Raw genomic sequence first — 18,750 nt, 5'->3', positions numbered from 1 at the left:
TCACAGGAGGACATGAATACGCTTGCAGAACGGGCAAATAATTAACCCAAGTGAAGTTCAACACGGGGAAACGTGAGGTTGTACGATCCGGGAGGGAGAATTGGTGGGGGGGTCACTTACTGCCTGGACGGTGCGGGTCTCGGTGGGGTACAGGGACAAAGAGATCTCGGTGTGCACGTAGACCCATCACTAAACGTCACACCGCAGGGTCACAAGGCCAGAGTAAAGGCAAACCAAACACTGGCCTTTATTTCCAGAGGGACAGAGTCCACAAGGAAAGGACGTTACGCTGAATCTGGACTGAGCCTGGGTTAGGCCGCGCTGTGGGTGGTCCTGGCCGCCATGTTATAAAAAGGGTATCGAGGCACTGGAGGGGGTGCGGAGATGTACAGAGGATGATCCCAGAAAGGTCTGGGTGTACGTATCAGGGAAGGATTAAACAACAGGAAACGCTGGGAAAGCTCAGCAGGTCTGGCGGCAGCGGTGGAGAGACAGAGTCAACGTTTCGAGACCTTACGTCTCCCCCCCTCGGAGAAAGGAATAGAAGGATATGGGGATGCAGGGAGATGAAGTAGGGGGCGGGAGGAGGCTGGTGTGGGGCAGAAACACAAGCACGGAGCAGAGGGGCTGAATGGCTTGTTCCTGGGCCCTTGGTTAAATTAGGGCTACTGTGCGCGTGTGCAGAGTGTGGTCAATGAGATTCGTGAGTTACAGGTGCAGATTGCCATGTGGAACTATGATGTTGTGGCGATAACAGAGACCTCGCTCAAGGAAGGGCAGAACTGAGTATTAAATATTCCCGGATACAAAGTGTTCAGGACAGATAAAGGTAGAAAAGGAGGGGAAAGGTAGCGGTATTAAGGAGAACACTGCAGTGCTGGAGAAGACGGATGTCCCAGAGGGGGTCAAGGGCAGAATCTATCTAGCTAGAGCGAAGGAACAAACATGATGCGTTTACACTGCCCTATGTTGTCTGCAGGCCTTCAACTATCGGAAAGGATGTGGAGAAGCAGGTTTGCAAGGAAATTATGGAGAGGTGCAAGAAGAGCAGTTAAAATGGGCAACTTCCAATTTTCCTAGTGCAGTTTGAGATCGTGGTCGTGGGAAGGGCGGGGAGGGGGGGGGAGGGGCAGGAGTTCCTAAAGTGTGTTCAAGGAGACTTTTCGACAGCAGTATGTTTCCAATCCGACGAGAGAGGAGGCGCTGCCGGGCCTGGTTCTTGGGAATGAGGTGGCCCAAGTCGATCAAGTGTCAGTAGGCGAACGTTCTGGGTGCAGTGATCGTCGTGTCATTGCCCATCTGGAGAGCAGTCAGGCATTGGGCGATGAACGCTGGCCTCGCCAGCTATGCCCACATCCCGTGAATGAACTTTTTAAGAAACGTTGAGGTTGGCTATGGAAAAGGACACGCAGCAACGCGGAAGAAGGATTATTAACTCTTTTCCTCTTGAAGTGCTGTCACTGTTGGAATGTGGGCATCTTGTGCACAGCGAGACACGGGTGACGAGGAGGTGAGAGCATCGGAGGGGGGTAGAAAGCAGCAGGAGTCAGGTGGACACGAGAGGAGTTGTTTTACGCAGTGAACCTGCTGTGATCTGGGAAGGTGCTGCCTCAAAGGGCAGGGGAAGCAGGTTTAATTATCGATTTTTCAAATGGAGATTGGCTCCCATCCAGCAGGCCAAGGCAGGACCAGTGATTGTGGCGCACCGAGATCAGATTGCTGATGTTCCCGGACGCACTGGCAGCGAGCACGTTTAGCCACTCAAGGTCTCGCTCTGTTATGTCCCAAGTGCATGTGACTCAGAGGTTGCAGTCAGAATGTAAGTGCCCTGCGCCACGGGGAGAGAGAGAGGCAGCCTGAGAGGGCAGGCAAGGGCTCTCCGACAGTGCGGCGCTCCCTCAGCACTGACCCTCCGACAGTGCGGCGCTCCCTCAGCACTGACCCTCCGACAGTGCGGCGCTCCCTCAGCACTGACCCTCCGACACTGCGGCTCTCCCTCAGCACCGACCCTCTGACAGCGCGGCGCTCCCTCAGCACTGACCCTCCGACAGTGCGGCGCTCCCTCAGCACTGACCCTCCGACAGCGTGGCGCTCCCTCAGCACTGACCCTCCGACAGCACGGCGCTCCCTCAGCGCCAGCACCGGGCGAGGATTACGGGAGCCTGGCCTCAGGGATGAGGGATTTGAGCTACGACCTTGATGATGTTTGTTCGCGCGGTCAGATGAAAGACCTGGATTGACGTTCGGGGGAGCGGGTTGAACTGCGGCCTCCCGAGCGTCGAAACCCAATCAGCAGTCCGGCTCGGCATTGGCACAGTGCCCAGTGCCCAGCATCCGGATCCAACAGCCTGGGCGAGAGAGAGAGAGAGAGAGGATATGCCCAACACGTTGTTTGCTTTAATTCCAGGAAGCCGAGGCGAAGGACCTGTCCACTCGGATTGTCCCTCCCCTAATCCAAGAAGGGGCCGCCGAGCCAGCCAGCGCCAATCGGCCACCCGCCTCACCCAAGGTAAGAGGTTCGGAACGAGGAGGCCTGGGTGCTCCTCAAAAGAAAGCCCTTTCGCGCCCCCCCCACCCCCTCAGGATCTCTTGAAGCGCCTCACGGCCGACGAAAGGAGCCTTCGGAACTGGCCCTGCTTCACTGTTGTCACGTAAGGAAACACGGCAGCCAGAACGCGCACGGCAAGATCCCACAAGTGGCGTGGAGGTCACGGCTCTCGCCGTCTTGTTTTAGTTGTTGCTGGAGAGGCGATTATTGCTTGCGGGGATTTCAGGATAAACACCGCCCCCTGCGCTGGCCTCAGCCACTTTTCTCCCAGTTGTGGCCGCAGGATCTTTTAAGTTCCCCTGAGGGAGCATAACGTCTCATTCTAATATAGCGCCTCCGACAGTGCGGCGCTCCCTCAGCGCTGACCCTCCGACAGTGTGGCGCTCTCTCAGCACTGACCCTCCGACAGTGCGGCTCTCCCTCAGCACTGACCCTCCGACAGTGCGGCGCTCCCTCAGCACTGACCCTCCGACAGTGCGGCGCTCCCTCAGCACTGACCCTCCGACAGTGCGGCGCTCCCTCAGCACTGACCCTCCGACAGTGCGGCGCTCCCTCAGCACTGACCCTCCGACAGTGCGGTGCTCCCTCAGCACTGACCCTCCGACAGTGCGGCGCTCCCTCAGCACTGACCCTCCGACAGTGCGGTGCTCCCTCAGCACTGACCTTCTGACAGTGCGGCGCTCACTCAGCACTGACCCTCCGACAGTGTGGCAGTCCCTCAGCACTGACCCTCTGACAGTGCGGCTCTCCCTCAGCACTGACCCTCGACAGTGCGGCGCTCCCTCAGCACTGACCCTCCGACAGTGCTGGCACCAGGGAGCAGTGTTGGGCCTGGATTACGAGGCTCGAGTCTCTGGGCTGGAAGCCACATCCTCCTGAGTGTGAGGAGGGAGAGGTAGGTGGCTTCCAGCTGGCTCTTTCTGTCATCGTCACCACTGGGTCCCTTCCTTACTCAGCGACTGCACAGCAGAGGGAATATTAACCGCTCCTTTTCATTTTCTCCCCCCAGAGAGCTGCGGAGCCGGAGATCCGGGCTTCCGGAGTTCCGTCTAATTCCCGGATCATCGGAGGGGCAACTCCGGAGCAAAACCCTGGGTACGGGCGTTCCACTCCTGCTGCGGTAAGAGAGGCTGGTTGCCTTGCCCCATACTTCGCTTGTGTCGCTCGGGAGTGTCCAGAGGACTTGCATTTATGTAGCACCTTTAACAGAGCAAATCGTCCCCAGTGCGCTTCACAGGGAGCGCAAATCAGACAGAATCTGACCCCGAGCCACACGCGGGGATATTAGGGACAGGTGACCACAAGCTCGGTCAGTGAGATCAGTTTTTAAGGAGAGTCTGAAAGGAGGAGACAGAGAGAGAGAGAGAGAGAGAGAGAGACAGAGAGAGAGAGAGAGAGAGACAGGGACAGAGAGACAGACAGGGACAGAGAGCGAGAGAGACAGGGAGAGAGAGCGAGAGAGACAGGGAGAGAGAGCGAGAGAGACAGGGAGAGAGAGCGAGAGAGACAGGGAGAGAGAGAGACAGGGAGAGAGAGAGAGACGGAGAGAGAGAGACAGGGAGAGAGAGAGAGAGAGACGGAGAGGGAGAGAGACGGAGAGAGAGAGAGACGGAGAGAGAGAGAGACGGAGAGAGAGAGAGACGGAGAGAGAGAGAGAGACGGAGAGAGAGAGACAGGGAGACAGGGACAGAGACATGGAGAGAGACACAGGGAGACAGGGACAGGGACAGAGACACAGGGAGACAGGGACAGGGACAGAGACAGGGAGAGAGAGAAATGGGGAGAGGTCTAGGGAAGGCATTCCAGAGCTTAGGGCCAAAGGCGAGAAACTACTCCCTCTGCTCGTTGGGGTGGGTGTTGGGGGGGGTGGTGGGAAGGGGGGAGAGACACAGGGGGATGGGGTGCAGGGTGGAGTCCAGAACAAGGGGCAGAACCTTAAAATGAGGGCCAAGCTGTTCAGGGGTGATGTGAGAACATAAGATACAGAAGGAGGCCATTCGGCCCCTCAAGCCTGCTCCTCTATTCGATAAGATCTTGGCTGATCTGACTGTAGCCTCAACTCCACTTTCCTATCTGTTACCCCCACTGCCTGACAACCCTCGACTCCCTCGTCGATCAGAAATCTGTCTCACTCAGCCTGAATATATTCAGTGACCCGGCCCCCACTGCTCTCTGGGGCGGGGGCGGGGGGGGGCGGGTAGAATTCCACAGACTGACCACCCTCTGAGAGAAGAAATTCCTCCTCATCTCCGTCTTCAATGGGAGATCCCTCATTCTGAAACTGTGCCCCCCCCCTCCCCTCGTTCTAGATTCCCCCCCACGAGGGGGGGAAACATCCCCTCAGCATCCACCCTGTCAAAGCCCCTCCCCTCAGAATCTGACATGTTTCAATAAGATCACCTCTCATTCTTCTAAACTCCAATGGGGTAGAGGCCCCAACCTGCTCAACCTTTCCCCATCAGACAAACCCCCTTCGTCCCAGGAATCAGCCGAGTGAACCTTCTCTGAACGGCTTCCAATGCGAGTCTGTCCCTCCTTAAGTAAGGAGACCAGAACTGTCCACAGTTCCCCAGGAGCGGCCTCACCAACGCCCTGTCCAGTTGTAGCAAGACTTCCCCACTTTTATACTCCATCCTCCCTCGCAATAAAGGACAACTTTCCATTTGCCTTCCCAATCACTCGCTGCACCTGCGTACTAACTTCTTGTGATTCATGTACCAGTCCCGAACAAGGGGGTAAAAATTCGAGCCGGCCGATCGGAGGTGATGTCAGGAAGTGTCCCTTCACACAAAGGGGAGTGGGAATCCGGAACTCTCTCTTCCCTCATCATCACCCCTCACCAACCCCAAAAAGCTGTCAAGGCTTGAGTTGAGTTCGGAATTTCAAAACATAGATTGATGGATTTGTATTGGGTAAGGGGGGGGTTAAGGGTTATGGAACTGAGGCGTGTAGGTGGAGTTAAGATACAGGTCAGCCACAGTCTGATTGAATAGAGGCACAGGCTCAAGGGGGCTGAATGGCCTCCTCCTCTTCCTGTGTAACAGGCTTGAGGGGCTAGATAACTTCCTCCTGTTCCTAAATAACAGGCTCAAGAGGGGTGGAATGGCCTCCTCCTGTTCCTGTGTAACAGGCTTGAGAGGGGCTGAATGGCCCTCCTCCTGTTCCTGTGTAACAGGCTTGAGAGGGGCTGAATGGGCCTCCTCCTGTTCCTGTGTAACAGGCTTGAGAGGGGCTGAATGGGCCTCCTCCTGTTCCTGTGTAACAGGCTTGAGAGGGGCTGAATGGGCCTCCTCCTGTTCCTGTGTAACAGGCTCGAGAGCGGCTGAATGGCCTCCTCCTGTTCCTGTGTAACAGGCTCGAGAGGGGCTGAATGGGCCTCCTCCTGTTCCTGTGTAACAGGCTCGAGGGGGGCTGAATGGGCCTCCTCATGTTCCTGTGTAACAGGCTCGGAAGGGGATGATTGGCCTCCTCCTGTTCCTGTGTAACAGGCTCAAGAGGGGCTGAATGGCCTCCTCCTGTTCCTGTGTAACAGGCTCGAGAGGGGCTGAATGGGCCTCCTCCTGTTCCTGTGTAACAGGCTCGAGAGGGGCTGAATGGGCCTCCTCATGTTCCTGTGTAACAGGCTCGGAAGGGGATGATTGGCCTCCTCCTGTTCCTGTGTAACAGGCTCAAGAGGGGCTGAATGGCCTCCTCCTGTTCCTGTGTAACAGGCTCGAGAGGGGCTGAATGGGCTCCTCTTGTTCCTGTGTAACAGGCTCAAGAGGGGGGCTGAATGGCCTCCTTCTGGTCCTGTGACCCGCCTTGACGGTCGAGACGTTTAGAATTCTGCAGTGATTGTGGCTAGCTGTTTCAACTCACCCAGAATAGTCGAGTCGGAGGGCACAGCCTGTAATATCCCACCTTAAGTGAGGAGGCAATGTCTCCTCTGAGTGAATAGACAAACTGAGGGACAGGTACTGGAGGTGGGGCCACAGTGGGGCGGGTATGCTGTTCCGGGGAGATTTGAGGTTTCTTCCAGAAGGTCGCATTGTGGGTGTCCAGTACAGGAGTAACTTGTGGTATGACCTGTGGTGAGTGTGACATTTTGGGGAGGAACAGCTTCCTGTCGTTCCTGACCACAGGGGAGTTCCCCTTACCTCGTGTCTTAAGTCTCTTGCAGTTGAACTGATGGAGTGAAGCGAGGTTAGATGTGAGTGTTGGGGTGGGGCGGGGGGGTGACATAACCAGGCCAAGGCGCACCACTGTAATGCAGCCCCCCCCCCCCCACCTCCCTCCGGCACCACTCAACCATTTTAGAATCCTAAATTCTCCCCCTCGTATTATTTCTTGATGTCATTCCTGATGTCCACACTTACACTGGGAACTGCCTATGTAAACATGTCACGTGGTCATTCCGCCCTCCCACCACCGGTGGTGCTGCTGCAGAGGTGGGGGCTGGGAGGAGATGCGCACGACTCGTCATATTTTTAATTTCTTTCAACTCTTCCGAACCCCAAGGGTGAAGCAGGTCAGTCAGTCCCGTCGCAAAGCCTGGAAGAGCTTAACGATGATCCCGATGACGACAGCAGTTTGCCAGTGGTGAGTCTCCGCTGGTAGCCGTGGCGTCAGGGGGTTCGTTTCATGCAGCACCCGTGCCAGGCTTCGGCGTGCCGGCGTCAAAGGTTTCAGGGGTGGGGCTGCTGGGTCGATCTAGGCCCGGGCCGCTCAGCTGGGCTAGGGCTGGGTGGAAGAAATGAGATCGAGAGACCTCACAGCTCGGACCGAAGCCAGAGGAAGTGTCAGGTTAGCCACCCAACTCTCCCCCTTCTGTTGGGTCATCTTGGCCACTCATGTACTCTCTCTCTCTCGCTCACCATCTCTCTCTGTCACTTTCCCTCTCTCCGTCACTTTCCCTCTCTCTCCGTCACTTTCTCTCTCTCTCTCCATCACTTTCTCTCTCTCTCTCTCCGTCACTTTCCCTCTCTCTCTGTCACTTTCCCTCTCTCTCTGTCACTTTCCCTCTCTCTCCGTCACTTTCCCTCTCTCTCCGTCACTTTCCCTCTCTCGTCACTTTCCCTCTCTCGTCACTTTCTCTCTCTCCGTCACTTTCTCTCTCTCCGTCTCTTTCTCTCTCTCCGTCACTTTCCATCTCTCTGTCACTTTCCCTCTCTCTGTCACTTTCCCGCTCGCCGTCTCTTTCTCTCTTTCCGTCACTTTCCCTCTCTCTCCATCACTTTCTCTCCGTCACTTTCTCTCCATCACTTTCTCTCCATCACTTTCCCTCTCTCCGTCACTTTCCCTCTCTCTCTGTCGCTTTCCCTCCCTCCGTCGCTTTCCCTCTCTCCGTCACTTTCCCTCTCTCTCTGTCACTTTCCCCCTCTCCATCACTTTCCCTCTCTCCGTCACTTTCCCTCTCTCTGTCACTTTCCCTCTCTATCACTTTCTCTCTCTCCATCACTTTCCCTCTCTCCGTCACTTTCCCTCTCTCTCTGTCACTTTCCCCCTCTCCATCACTTTCCCTCTCTCTGTCACTTTCCCCCTCTCCATCACTTTCCCTCTCTCCGTCACTTTCTCTCTGTCTCCGTCACTTTCTCTCTCCCTCTCTCCGTCACTTTCCCTCTCTCCGTCACTTTCTCTCTCTCTCCGTCACTTTCTCTCTCTCCGTCACTTTCCCTCTCTTTCCGTCACTTTCCCTCTCTCTCCGTCGCTTTCCCTCTCTCCGTCGCTTTCCCTCTCGCCGTCACTTTCCCTCTCGCCGTCACTTTCCCTCTAGCCGTCACTTTCTCTCTCGCCGTCTCTTTCTCTCTCTCCGTCACTTTCTCTCTCTCCGTCACATTCCCTCTCTCTCTGTCACCTTCCCTCCCTCCGCCGCTTTCCCTCCGTCGCTTTCCCTCTCTCCGTCGCTTTCCCTCTCTCCGTCACTTTCCCTCTCTCCGTCGCTTTCCCTCTCTCCATCGCTTTCCCTCACTCCGTCACTTTCCCTCTCTCTGTCACTTTCCCTCTCTCTCCGTCGCTTTCCCTCTCTCCGTCGCTTTCCCTCTCTCCGTCGCTTTCCCTCTCTCCGTCGCTTTCCCTCCCTCCGTCGCTTTCCCTCTCTCTGTCGCTTTCCCTCCCTCTGTCGCTTTCCCTCTCACAGTTGCTTTCACTCTCTCCGTCACTTTCTCTCTCTCCGTCACTTTCTCTCCGTCACTTTCCCTCTCTCTCCGTCACTTTCCCTTTCTTCGTCACTTTCCCTCTTTCTCCGTCACCTTCCCTTTCTCCGTCACTTTCCCTCTCTCTCCGTCACTTTCCCTCTCTCCATCTCTTTCTCTCTCTCCGTCACTTTCCCTCTCTCTCCGTCACTTTCTCTCCGTCACTTTCTCTCCATCACTTTCCCTCTCTCCGTCACTTTCCCTCTCTCTCTGTCGCTTTCCCTCCCTCCGTCGCTTTCCCTCTCTCCGTCACTTTCCCTCTCTCTCTGTCACTTTCCCCCTCTCCATCACTTTCCCCCTCTCCGTCACTTTCCCTCTCTCTGTCACATTCCCTCTCTCTCTATCACTTTCTCTCTCTCCATCACTTTCCCTCTCTCCGTCACTTTCCCTCTCTCTCTGTCACTTTCCCCCTCTCCATCACTTTCCCTCTCTCTGTCACTTTCCCACTCTCCATCACTTTTCCTCTCTCCGTCACTTTCTCTCTCTCTCCGTCACTTTCTCTCTCTCTCCGTCACTTTCCCTCTCTCCGTCACTTTCTCTCTCTCTCCGTCACTTTCTCTCTCTCCGTCACTTTCTCTCTCTCTCCGTCACTTTCTCTCTCTCCGTCACATTCCCTCTCTCTCTGTCACTTTCCCTCCCTCCACCGCTTTCCCTCTCTCCGTCGCTTTCCCTCTCTCCGTCGCTTTCCCTCTCTCCGTCACTTTCCCTCTCTCCGTCGCTTTCCCTCTCTCCGTCGCTTTCCCTCTCTCCGTCGCTTTCCCTCTCTCCGTCACTTTCCCTCTCTCCGTCGCTTTCCCTCTCTCCGTCGCTTTCCCTCTCTCCGTCACTTTCCCTCTCTCTGTCACTTTCCCTCTCTCCGTCGCTTTCCCTCTCTCCGTCGCTTTCCCTCCCTCCGTCGCTTTCCCTCCCTCCGTCGCTTTCCCTCCCTCCGTCGCTTTCCCTCTCTCTGTCGCTTTCCCTCTCACCGTTGCTTTCACTCTCTCCATCACTTTCTCTCTCTCCGTCACTTTCTCTCCGTCACTTTCCCTCTCTCTCCGTCACTTTCCCTCTCTCTCCGTCACTTTCCCTCTCTCTCCGTCAATTTCCCTCTCTCTCCGTCAATTTCCTTCTCTCTCCGTCACTTTCCCTCTCTCTGTCACTTTCCCTCTCTCTCCACCACTTTCTCTCCACCACTTTCTCTCCACCACTTTCTCTCCACCACTTTCTCTCCACCACTTTCTCTCCGTCACTTTCTCTCCGTCACTTTCTCTCCGTCACTTTCTCTCCGTCACTTTCCCTCTCTCCGTCACTTTCCCTCTCTCTCCGTCACTTTCCCTCTCTCTCCGTCACTTTCCCTCCCTCTGTCGCTTTCCCTCCCTCTGTCGCTTTCCCTCCCTCCGTCGCTTTCCCTCTCCCCATCTCTCCCGTTCTCTTTTTCGCTCTTTCTCTCTCGCTCTCTTTCTATATCTCCTCTCTGCATCATTTTCTCGCTGAATCAATTGTTCTACTCATTGTCTCTTGCTTCCTGTCTACCTATCTGTCTGTATCTCTGTATCAGTCTATCCATCTCCCTCGTTCCCTCTGTCTTTCTCTCTCTTTCCCTTTTTCTGGTTCTCTGTCCTGTTTTCTGTGTCCAATTCTTCCCTTCCACCCCCTCCCCCCAACAATGTGGCTCTTTCTCCCTGTCTGACTCTCTCTCTCTCTCTCTCTCTCTCTGTCTGTGTCTGGCTCTTTCTCTCTTACTCTCTCTGGTTCTTTCTCTCTCTCTCTCTTTGCCTGGCACTGTTTCTCTCAATTTCTCCCTCTCTCTCTATCTATCTCCCTCTCTGTCTGTGTCTGGCTCTTTCACTCTCTCTCTCTCTCTCTCTCTTTGTCTCTCTCTTCCCCCCCCCACCTCCGTATCTCTTCACCACCCTTGCCACCTGCCTCAAGCCCCTCTTTCTGTAGCCCCTCTCGCTCCCATCCAGCATATTACCTCCCCCTGTCTCCACCACCGCCGGACAGAATCTGAACGTCCACACGGCTTAGGCCGTTTTTGAAGACGCTTGGCGCGGGTAGTGGTGGGGGGAGGTGGGGGGGGGGTCAATAGTAGGTGCCCTGGGAACCAGGGCAGGCTGCCTGTCTGCTCCCCCAGCGGCAGGAGGGCAGTGAAGGGAGAGGGAAGAATGACGCCTTCAAAACGTAACCTCACTTGGACTGGGAAGCGAGCTGACTTACCAGCTGCTTTGTATCGATGGGGCGGGAGCACAGGAGAACAGCAGGGCAGCCCCTCCGGGTAGCCTGACAATCAGTTTAAGAACACTCCCCCCGCTCGACACACAAAACGGAGACCCTTTATCAGCACCGGGGACCGTCCCCCAGTGAATGATGCTATCTTCAAAGAATGAAACACATTTCCTTATCGGCGCTTCTGTTTCAGATTGATAGATAGTCCCCCGTGTGTCTCCAACTTTGTCCCAAGTCACAGGCAGGAATGAAGGGTTGGGGGGGGAGTGGGTTTATTGAGTGACAGTGTGAGGGAGCTGGATTAACATCAGTAGTGATACAGTCAGTAACAGGGCGCTGGGGGGAGAGGGGTTACTGAGTGACAGTGAGGGAGCTGGATTAACATCAGTAGAGATACAGTCAGTAACACAGGGTGCTCGGGGGGAGAGCGGTTACTGAGTGACAGTGTGAGGGAGCTGGATTAACATCAGTAGAGATACAGTCAGTAACACAGGGTGCTCGGGGGGAGAGCGGTTACTGAGTGACAGTGTGAGGGAGCTGGATTAACATCAGTAGAGATACAGTCAGTAACACAGGGTGTTGGGGGTAGAGGGGTTACTGAGTGACAGTGTGAGGGAGCTGGATTAACATCAGTAGAGATACAGTCAGTAACACAGGGTGTTGGGGGTAGAGGGGTTACTGAGTGACAGTGAGGGAGCTGGATTAACATCAGTAGAGATACAGTCAGTAACACAGGGTGCTCGGGGGGAGAGCGGTTACTGAGTGACAGTGTGAGGGAGCTGGATTAACATCAGTAGAGATACAGTCAGTAACACAGGGTGCTCGGGGGGAGAGCGGTTACTGAGTGACAGTGTGAGGGAGCTGGATTAACATCAGTAGAGATACAGTCAGTAACACAGGGTGTTGGGGGTAGAGGGGTTACTGAGTGACAGTGTGAGGGAGCTGGATTAACATCAGTAGAGATACAGTCAGTAACACAGGGTGTTGGGGGTAGAGGGGTTACTGAGTGACAGTGTGAGGGAGCTGGATTAACATCAGTAGAGATACAGTCAGTAACACAGGGTGCTGGGGGGAGAGGGGTTACTGAGTGACAGTGTGAGGGAGCTGGACTAACATCAGTAGAGATACAGTCAGTAACACAGGGTGCTGGGGGGAGAGGGGTTACTGAGTGACAGTGTGAGGGAGCTGGATTAACATCAGTAGAGAGACAGTCAGTAACACAGGGTGCTGGGGTGAGAGGGGTTACTGAGTGACAGTGTGAGGGAGCTGGATTAACATCAGTAGATATACAGTCAGTAACACAGGGTGCTGGGGTGAGAGGGGTTACTGAGTGACAGTGTGAGGGAGCTGGATTAACATCAGTAGAGAGACAGTCAGTAACACAGGGTGCTGTGGGGGAGAGGGGTTACTGAGTGACAGTGTGAGGGAGCTGGATTAACATCAGTAGAGATACAGTCAGTAACACCGGGCGCTGGGGGGGAGAGAGGTTACTGAGTGACAGTGTGAGGGAGCTGGACTAACATCAGTAGAGATACAGTCAGTAACACAGGGTGCTGGGGGGAGAGGGGTTGCTGAGTGACATTGTGAGGGAGCTGGATTAACATCAGTAGAGATACAGTCAGTAACACAGGGCGCTGGGGGGAGAGGGGTTACTGAGTGACAGTGTGAGGGAGCTGGATTAACATCAGTAGCGATACAGTCAGTAAGACGGTGGCTGTGGGACTTTGACCATGCTGTCAATCAGCTTGTCTGCAGTTATCGATTGCTAGTTGTGGCCCTGTCAGGTCTTGCTGGCATGGGTCAGGGTGCAGGTGGATGCACCGTCAGCGGGTGGTGGTGGGGTGGGCAGGGTTCTGCTGCTATGGCTCGGGGGCTGTAAATTTGATGCAGGTCGCGCCTCTGCTCTCTGGGAACCTCTGAATGGTGGAACGGGCCTGACAGTCCGGCTCGGCGATGGGCTCTGGAGGCAACGCTGGGCCCAGGTAACTCGGCAAAGGGAGGGGTGATCCGATTTCCAGGCTGTGGGAAATATGGTGGGTGGGGTGGGGGAGGAGGCGAAGGCACCCAGGGTGCGGTGCTCTGCCAGGGCTGAACTGTGTCTCTGCCCAACTTGCACCCGGGCGTTCGGCGGGATTAGTCACTGCCGGCAAGCGGGCGATCGTGCTGGGATCAGCGATCGGGAACCGGAGAGTGTCGAGAGAGAGAGAGAGAGAGAGAGAGATACTCTCGTTTCCCGTCTCTGTCAGCCTTGTGCCCTAACTACCCCACCCGCCTATTTGAAATCCCACCCAAGTTTAACGCCCTTTGCGCAATGAGGAAACTGATGAGCAGTCTCTTGCTGTCCGCCTCCCACAGGGCAGGCGTCTTCTGTCACTCCTTGTGCGCGCGCACAGTCGCACACGAGCTGTCTCACACTCCAGCACGCAGGGGCACACGCAGCTCCCTTGCGCGCGCGCCCATTCTCTCGCGCAACACAAAGTCACCCCTGCGCAGTTGTCCCCCCCCTCCCTCCCCCCCCGCACCGCGCACAGAATCAAGTGCACGCTCTCACGCACGCACCCTGTCTTATAACGCACGCGAGCGCATTCGCAGTCACGCATGCAGCACCCCTCTCTCTCTCTCTCACACGCACACGGATACGGACAAGCACTCGGCTCTTGGAGAACCCGGCAGACAGGCACACGCCTCCCACTGGACTGGCTTCTCCCACGCAGGCGCCGTCGGCCTCTCTTGCTTCAGCACGAGACTTTGAAGAATCATTTTTTTTAAAAAAATAATCATCATCTCTCGGCGCCGGCTGTATGTGTACCCGTTCAATAAAGGTCAGCTCTAACCCGGGTGAAAATAGCGCGGCAGAACGATCCTGGGGCTCAAAGGGTTAAGTCCGAGGACAGGTCGCCCAAAGCGGGCCTGTATTGCCGCCAGTATCGAAGGTGAAGCAGGAATCTGATCGAGGGGTTACGGATGATTAAAGGATTCGATGGGGCAAGGGGGGGGTTGGTGGGGGGAAGTCCAGGACAAGGGGGCAGAAAGCACTGTCACACAAAGGGGGAGTGGGAATCTGGAACTCTCTCCACCCCACCTTCCCCCCACCCCGCCCATCTCCGAAACGCTGTCACTGTGTGTGGGGGGGGTGTCCATTGGAAAACTCAGACCCGATTTGGATCAGATTTTTGTCAGGTAAGGAGATGAAGGGTTACAGAACCGAGGCGGGGAGATGGAGCTGATGCGGATCAGCCATGATCTGATGGCAGGAACAGGCTTGAGGGGCTGAACGGCCACTTGCTGTTCCTGTGACAGGGTCTTAGGAAACTGTCTGGCACTCAGCGAGTCATCGCGTGTTTCTCCAGCCTGACTGACTGGGTTTGTATTCTACCCCTGTGCCCTTTATCTCTCTATCTCTCTCTCACACATGCCCTCAGACTCTCATCCTGACTTACACACACATTCCTTCTCTCTCTCTCTCTCACATTCTCCTTCTCTCACATTTTCTCTCTCACATTCTCTCCCTACCTCTCTCACTCTCCCTCTCTCACATTCATTGACACACACTCTCTCTCACATTTTCTCTCTCACACACTCACTCTCGCACTCGCTCTCACATTCATGCTTGCTCACACACATTCTCACTCACACACATTCTCGCCATCACACATTCTCACTCTCATGCATTCTCTCTCACACGCATTCTCACTCACACACATTCTCTCTCACACACATTCTCACCATCACATGCATTCTCTCTCACACACATTCTCTGTCACACACATTCTCACTCTCACACACATTCTGTCTCACACACATTCTCGCCATCACACATTCTCATTCTCACACGCATACTCTCTCACATGCATTCTCTCTCTCACACATTCTCTCTCTCACACATTCTCTCACACACATTCTCTCTCACACACATTCTCTCACACACATTCTCACTCACACACATTCTCGCCATCACACATTCTCTCTCACACACATTCTCACTCACGCGCATTCTCACTCACACATGCAGTCTCTCACACACGCATTCTCTCACACACACATTCTCACTCTCACACGCATTCTTTCTCACACACATTCTCTGTCACACACACATTCTCACTCTCACACACATTCTCTGTCACACACACATTCTCACTCACACATTCTCACTCACACACATTCTCGCCATCACACATTCTCGCCATCACACATTCTCACTCACACATGCATTCTCTCTCACACACATTCTCTCTCACACACATTCTCTCTCACACACATTCTCGCCATCACACATTCTCACTCACACATTCTCGCCATCACACATTCTCTCTCACACACATTCTCACTCACGCGCATTCTCACTCACACATGCAGTCTCTCACACACGCATTCTCTCACACACACACATTCTCACTCTCACATGCATTCTTTCTCACACACATTCTCTGTCACACACACATTCTCACTCTCACACACATTCTCTGTCACACACACATTCTCACTCACACATTCTCACTCACACACATTCTCGCCATCACACATTCTCACTCACACATGCATTCTCTCTCACACACATTCTCTCTCACACACATTCTCTCTCACATACATTCTCGCCATCACATTCTCACTCACGCGCATTCTCTCACACACGCATTCTCTCTCACACACATTCTCTCACACACATTCTCTCACACACATTCTCTCACACACATTCTCACACATTCTCTCACACACATTCTCACACATTCTCTCACACACATTCTCTCACACACACATTCTCGCCATCACACATTCTCGCCATCACACATTCTCACTCACACACGCATTCTCTCTCACACGCATTCTCTCTCACGCATTCTCTCTCACACGCATTCTCTCTCACACGCATTCTCTCACACGCATTCTAACTCTCACACACATTCTCTCTCACACACATTCTCTCTCACACCCATTCTCTCTCACACCCATTCTCTCTCACACCCATTCTCTTTCACACCCATTCTCTTTCACACCCATTCTCTTTCACATGCATTCTCTCTCACACGCATTCTCACTCTCACACACACATTCTCTCTCACACACACGTTCTCTCTCACACACATTCTCACCATCACACATTCTCACTCTCACACGCATTCTCTCTCACACGCATTCTCTCTCACGCATTCTCTGTTACACACATTCTCAATCTCACACACATTCTCTCTCACATACATTCTCTCTCACACGCATTCTCACTCACGCATTCTCACTCACGCATTCTCACTCACGCATTCTCACTCACGCATTCTCACTCTCAGACGCATTCTCAATCACACACGCATTCTCACTCACACACAATCTCACTCACACATATTCTCTCACACACATTTTGCCATCACACATTCTCACTCTCACACACATTCTCTCTCACACATATTCTCACTCTCACACACATTCTTACTCTCATACACATTCTCGCCATCACACATTCTCTCTCACACACGTTCTCACTCTTACACACATTCTCACTCTCTCACACATTCTCACTCTCACGCATTCTCTCTCATGTATTCTCACTCTCACACGCATTCTCACTCTCACACGCATTCTCACTCACACGCATTCTCTCTCACACACATTCTCTCTCTCACACGCATTCTCTCTCACACGCATTCTCACTCACACGTTCTCACACACATTCTCGCCATCACACATTCTCACTCACACACACATTCTCTCACACACATTCTCTCACACGCATTCTCTCTCACATGCATTCTCACTCGCACACATTCTCGCCATCACACATTCTCACTCTCACACTCATTCTCGCCATCACACATTCTCACTCTCACACACATTCTCACTCTCTCACACATTCTCACTCTCACAAGCATTCTCACTCACACACGCATTCTCTCTCACACGCATTCTCTCTCACACGCATTCTCTCTCACACGCATTCTCTCTCACACATTCTCACTCTCACACATTCTCACTCTCACACTTTCTCACCGTCACATGCATTCTCTCTCACACACATTCTCACCATCACACATTCTCACTCACACGCATTCTCACTCTCACACACATTCTCACTCTCACACATTCTCACCATCACATGCATTCTCTCTCACACACATTCTCACCATCACACATTCTCACTCACACGCATTCTCACTCTCACACACATTCTCACTCTGACACATTCTCTCTCACACACATTCTCACTCTCACACACATTCTCACTCTCACACACATTCTCTCACTCACGCACTCTCACGCATTCTCACACACACATTCACACACATTCTCTCACACACACACATTCTGTCACATACATTCTCACTCACACACATTCTCACTCTCACACACATTCTCACTCTCACACACATTCTCACTCGCACACACATTCTCTCTCACACATTCTCTCTCACACACATTCTCACTCTCACACACATTCTCACACTCACACACATTCTCTCTCTCACATTCTCACTCTCACACGCATTCTCACTCTCACACGCATTCTCACTCTCACATTTTCTCTCACACACATTGTCTCTCACATACATTCTCTCTCACACACATTCTCTCTCACACACATTCTCACTCTCACACACATTCTCCCTCACACACATTCTCTCTCTCTCTCTCACACATTCTCTCACACACAATCTCTCTCTGTCTCACATTCTCCCTCTGTCTCTCGTTTTCATACACACATTCGCTCTCTTTCACATTCTCTCCCTCTCGCGTTCCCTCCCTCACGTTCCCCCCTCGCCTTCCCCCTTTCACTCCCTGTCACGCTCGCCCTTTCTCACCCTCCCAGGTTCTCTCTCTCTCTCTCTCACGATGTCTCTCTCACGCTCTCTGTTCTTGTCTCTCCCTCTCTCTCTCTCTCTCCGGCAGATCACACAGATCTTCAGCCTGGGATCCCCCTACATGATGATGACCCTGGAGCCGCTGCTGCGGAACTTCATGCAGGAGCTGATGGTGATGCCGCTCCCGGCCTCCTGGGTGGTCTGCTCGTCGCTGGGCCCGGACGTGCAGCTCATCCAGCTCTCCCGCAAGTCCCCGGTGTCCGACGCCGTCGTCCAGATCCGGCCCGGCTTCTTCTTCCACGTGCTGGTGCGCGGGCTGCCCGTGCCCCTGGGCCACCGGCTGTACCGCAGCCACCCGGCCCAGCTGACCACCGTGGACGACGTGGTGGACCTGATCAGCGACCTGGAGACCTACCGGGTGTGCGCCGGCTACCCGCAGCTGCGCAACGCCAAGCCCCCGCCCGCCGCCGTGGCGGCCCTGCTCCCTCGCGAGCGCTCCTCCTACTGCGAGGTGCTGGTGGACAAGGACCGGTGTTTCCAGTGCGCCATCACCCTGTGAGCCTCCGACCTCTGACCTCGCCGCTCTCCCCCCCCCCCCCCCCCTCTGCCGACTCACTCCCTACCCCCCCCCACCCACCCTCCCCCCCCTCGCCAGCGCTGCGGGGACTAGCGGATTGGAGGGAATGGAGCCGGGGGTGTTGGGGGGAGGGAGTTGGGGGGTGGGGGCGTTGGGAGGGGCTCCCTGCAGATGACACTAACTCACGGCACTCGCACACAGTGGGGAGAGAGAGAGAGAAGACGATTGAAACACTGGATTATGCCGCCTCTTCTATCCACGCCGTTCGGGGGGGAACTCCAACCCCCTTCCCCCCCCCCGTCGACCCCCATTTCACTCAGCCTCACCCCCCCACCCCCCCCACCTCTTCCCCCAAGAGCAACACTGGATCACTGGACCCAGACCCCTGCAGCGGACCAGAGACAGGAGCCAGCCTCGCTACACGGTGATGATCCTCAACAGAGGGGCTGGGATTCGGTGGGG

At 54.5% G+C, this 18,750-nt stretch overlaps 1 protein-coding gene across 1 annotated transcript in view; it reads left to right on the top strand.

The window, feature by feature from the left end:
• LOC121274276 overlaps positions 1-18,317 on the top strand; it is a 217,184-nt gene extending 198,867 nt beyond the window's left edge. Inside the window, exons 19-22 of the mRNA XM_041181501.1 lie at positions 2,408-2,509; positions 3,558-3,668; positions 7,046-7,126; positions 17,800-18,317. Of these exons, the coding sequence (XP_041037435.1) occupies positions 2,408-2,509; positions 3,558-3,668; positions 7,046-7,126; positions 17,800-18,270 (765 nt within the window). The 3' untranslated portion in view covers positions 18,271-18,317. The remainder of the gene's footprint in view (positions 1-2,407; positions 2,510-3,557; positions 3,669-7,045; positions 7,127-17,799) is intronic.
• The last annotated feature ends 433 nt before the right edge of the window (positions 18,318-18,750 follow it).

The sequence above is a fragment of the Carcharodon carcharias genome, assembly GCF_017639515.1.
Source record: "Carcharodon carcharias isolate sCarCar2 chromosome 35 unlocalized genomic scaffold, sCarCar2.pri SUPER_35_unloc_8, whole genome shotgun sequence".
Classification (NCBI taxonomy): domain Eukaryota; kingdom Metazoa; phylum Chordata; class Chondrichthyes; order Lamniformes; family Lamnidae; genus Carcharodon; species Carcharodon carcharias.
Note: the sequence above shows the minus strand (reverse complement) of the source record. Positions and strands in the feature narration are given on the sequence as shown.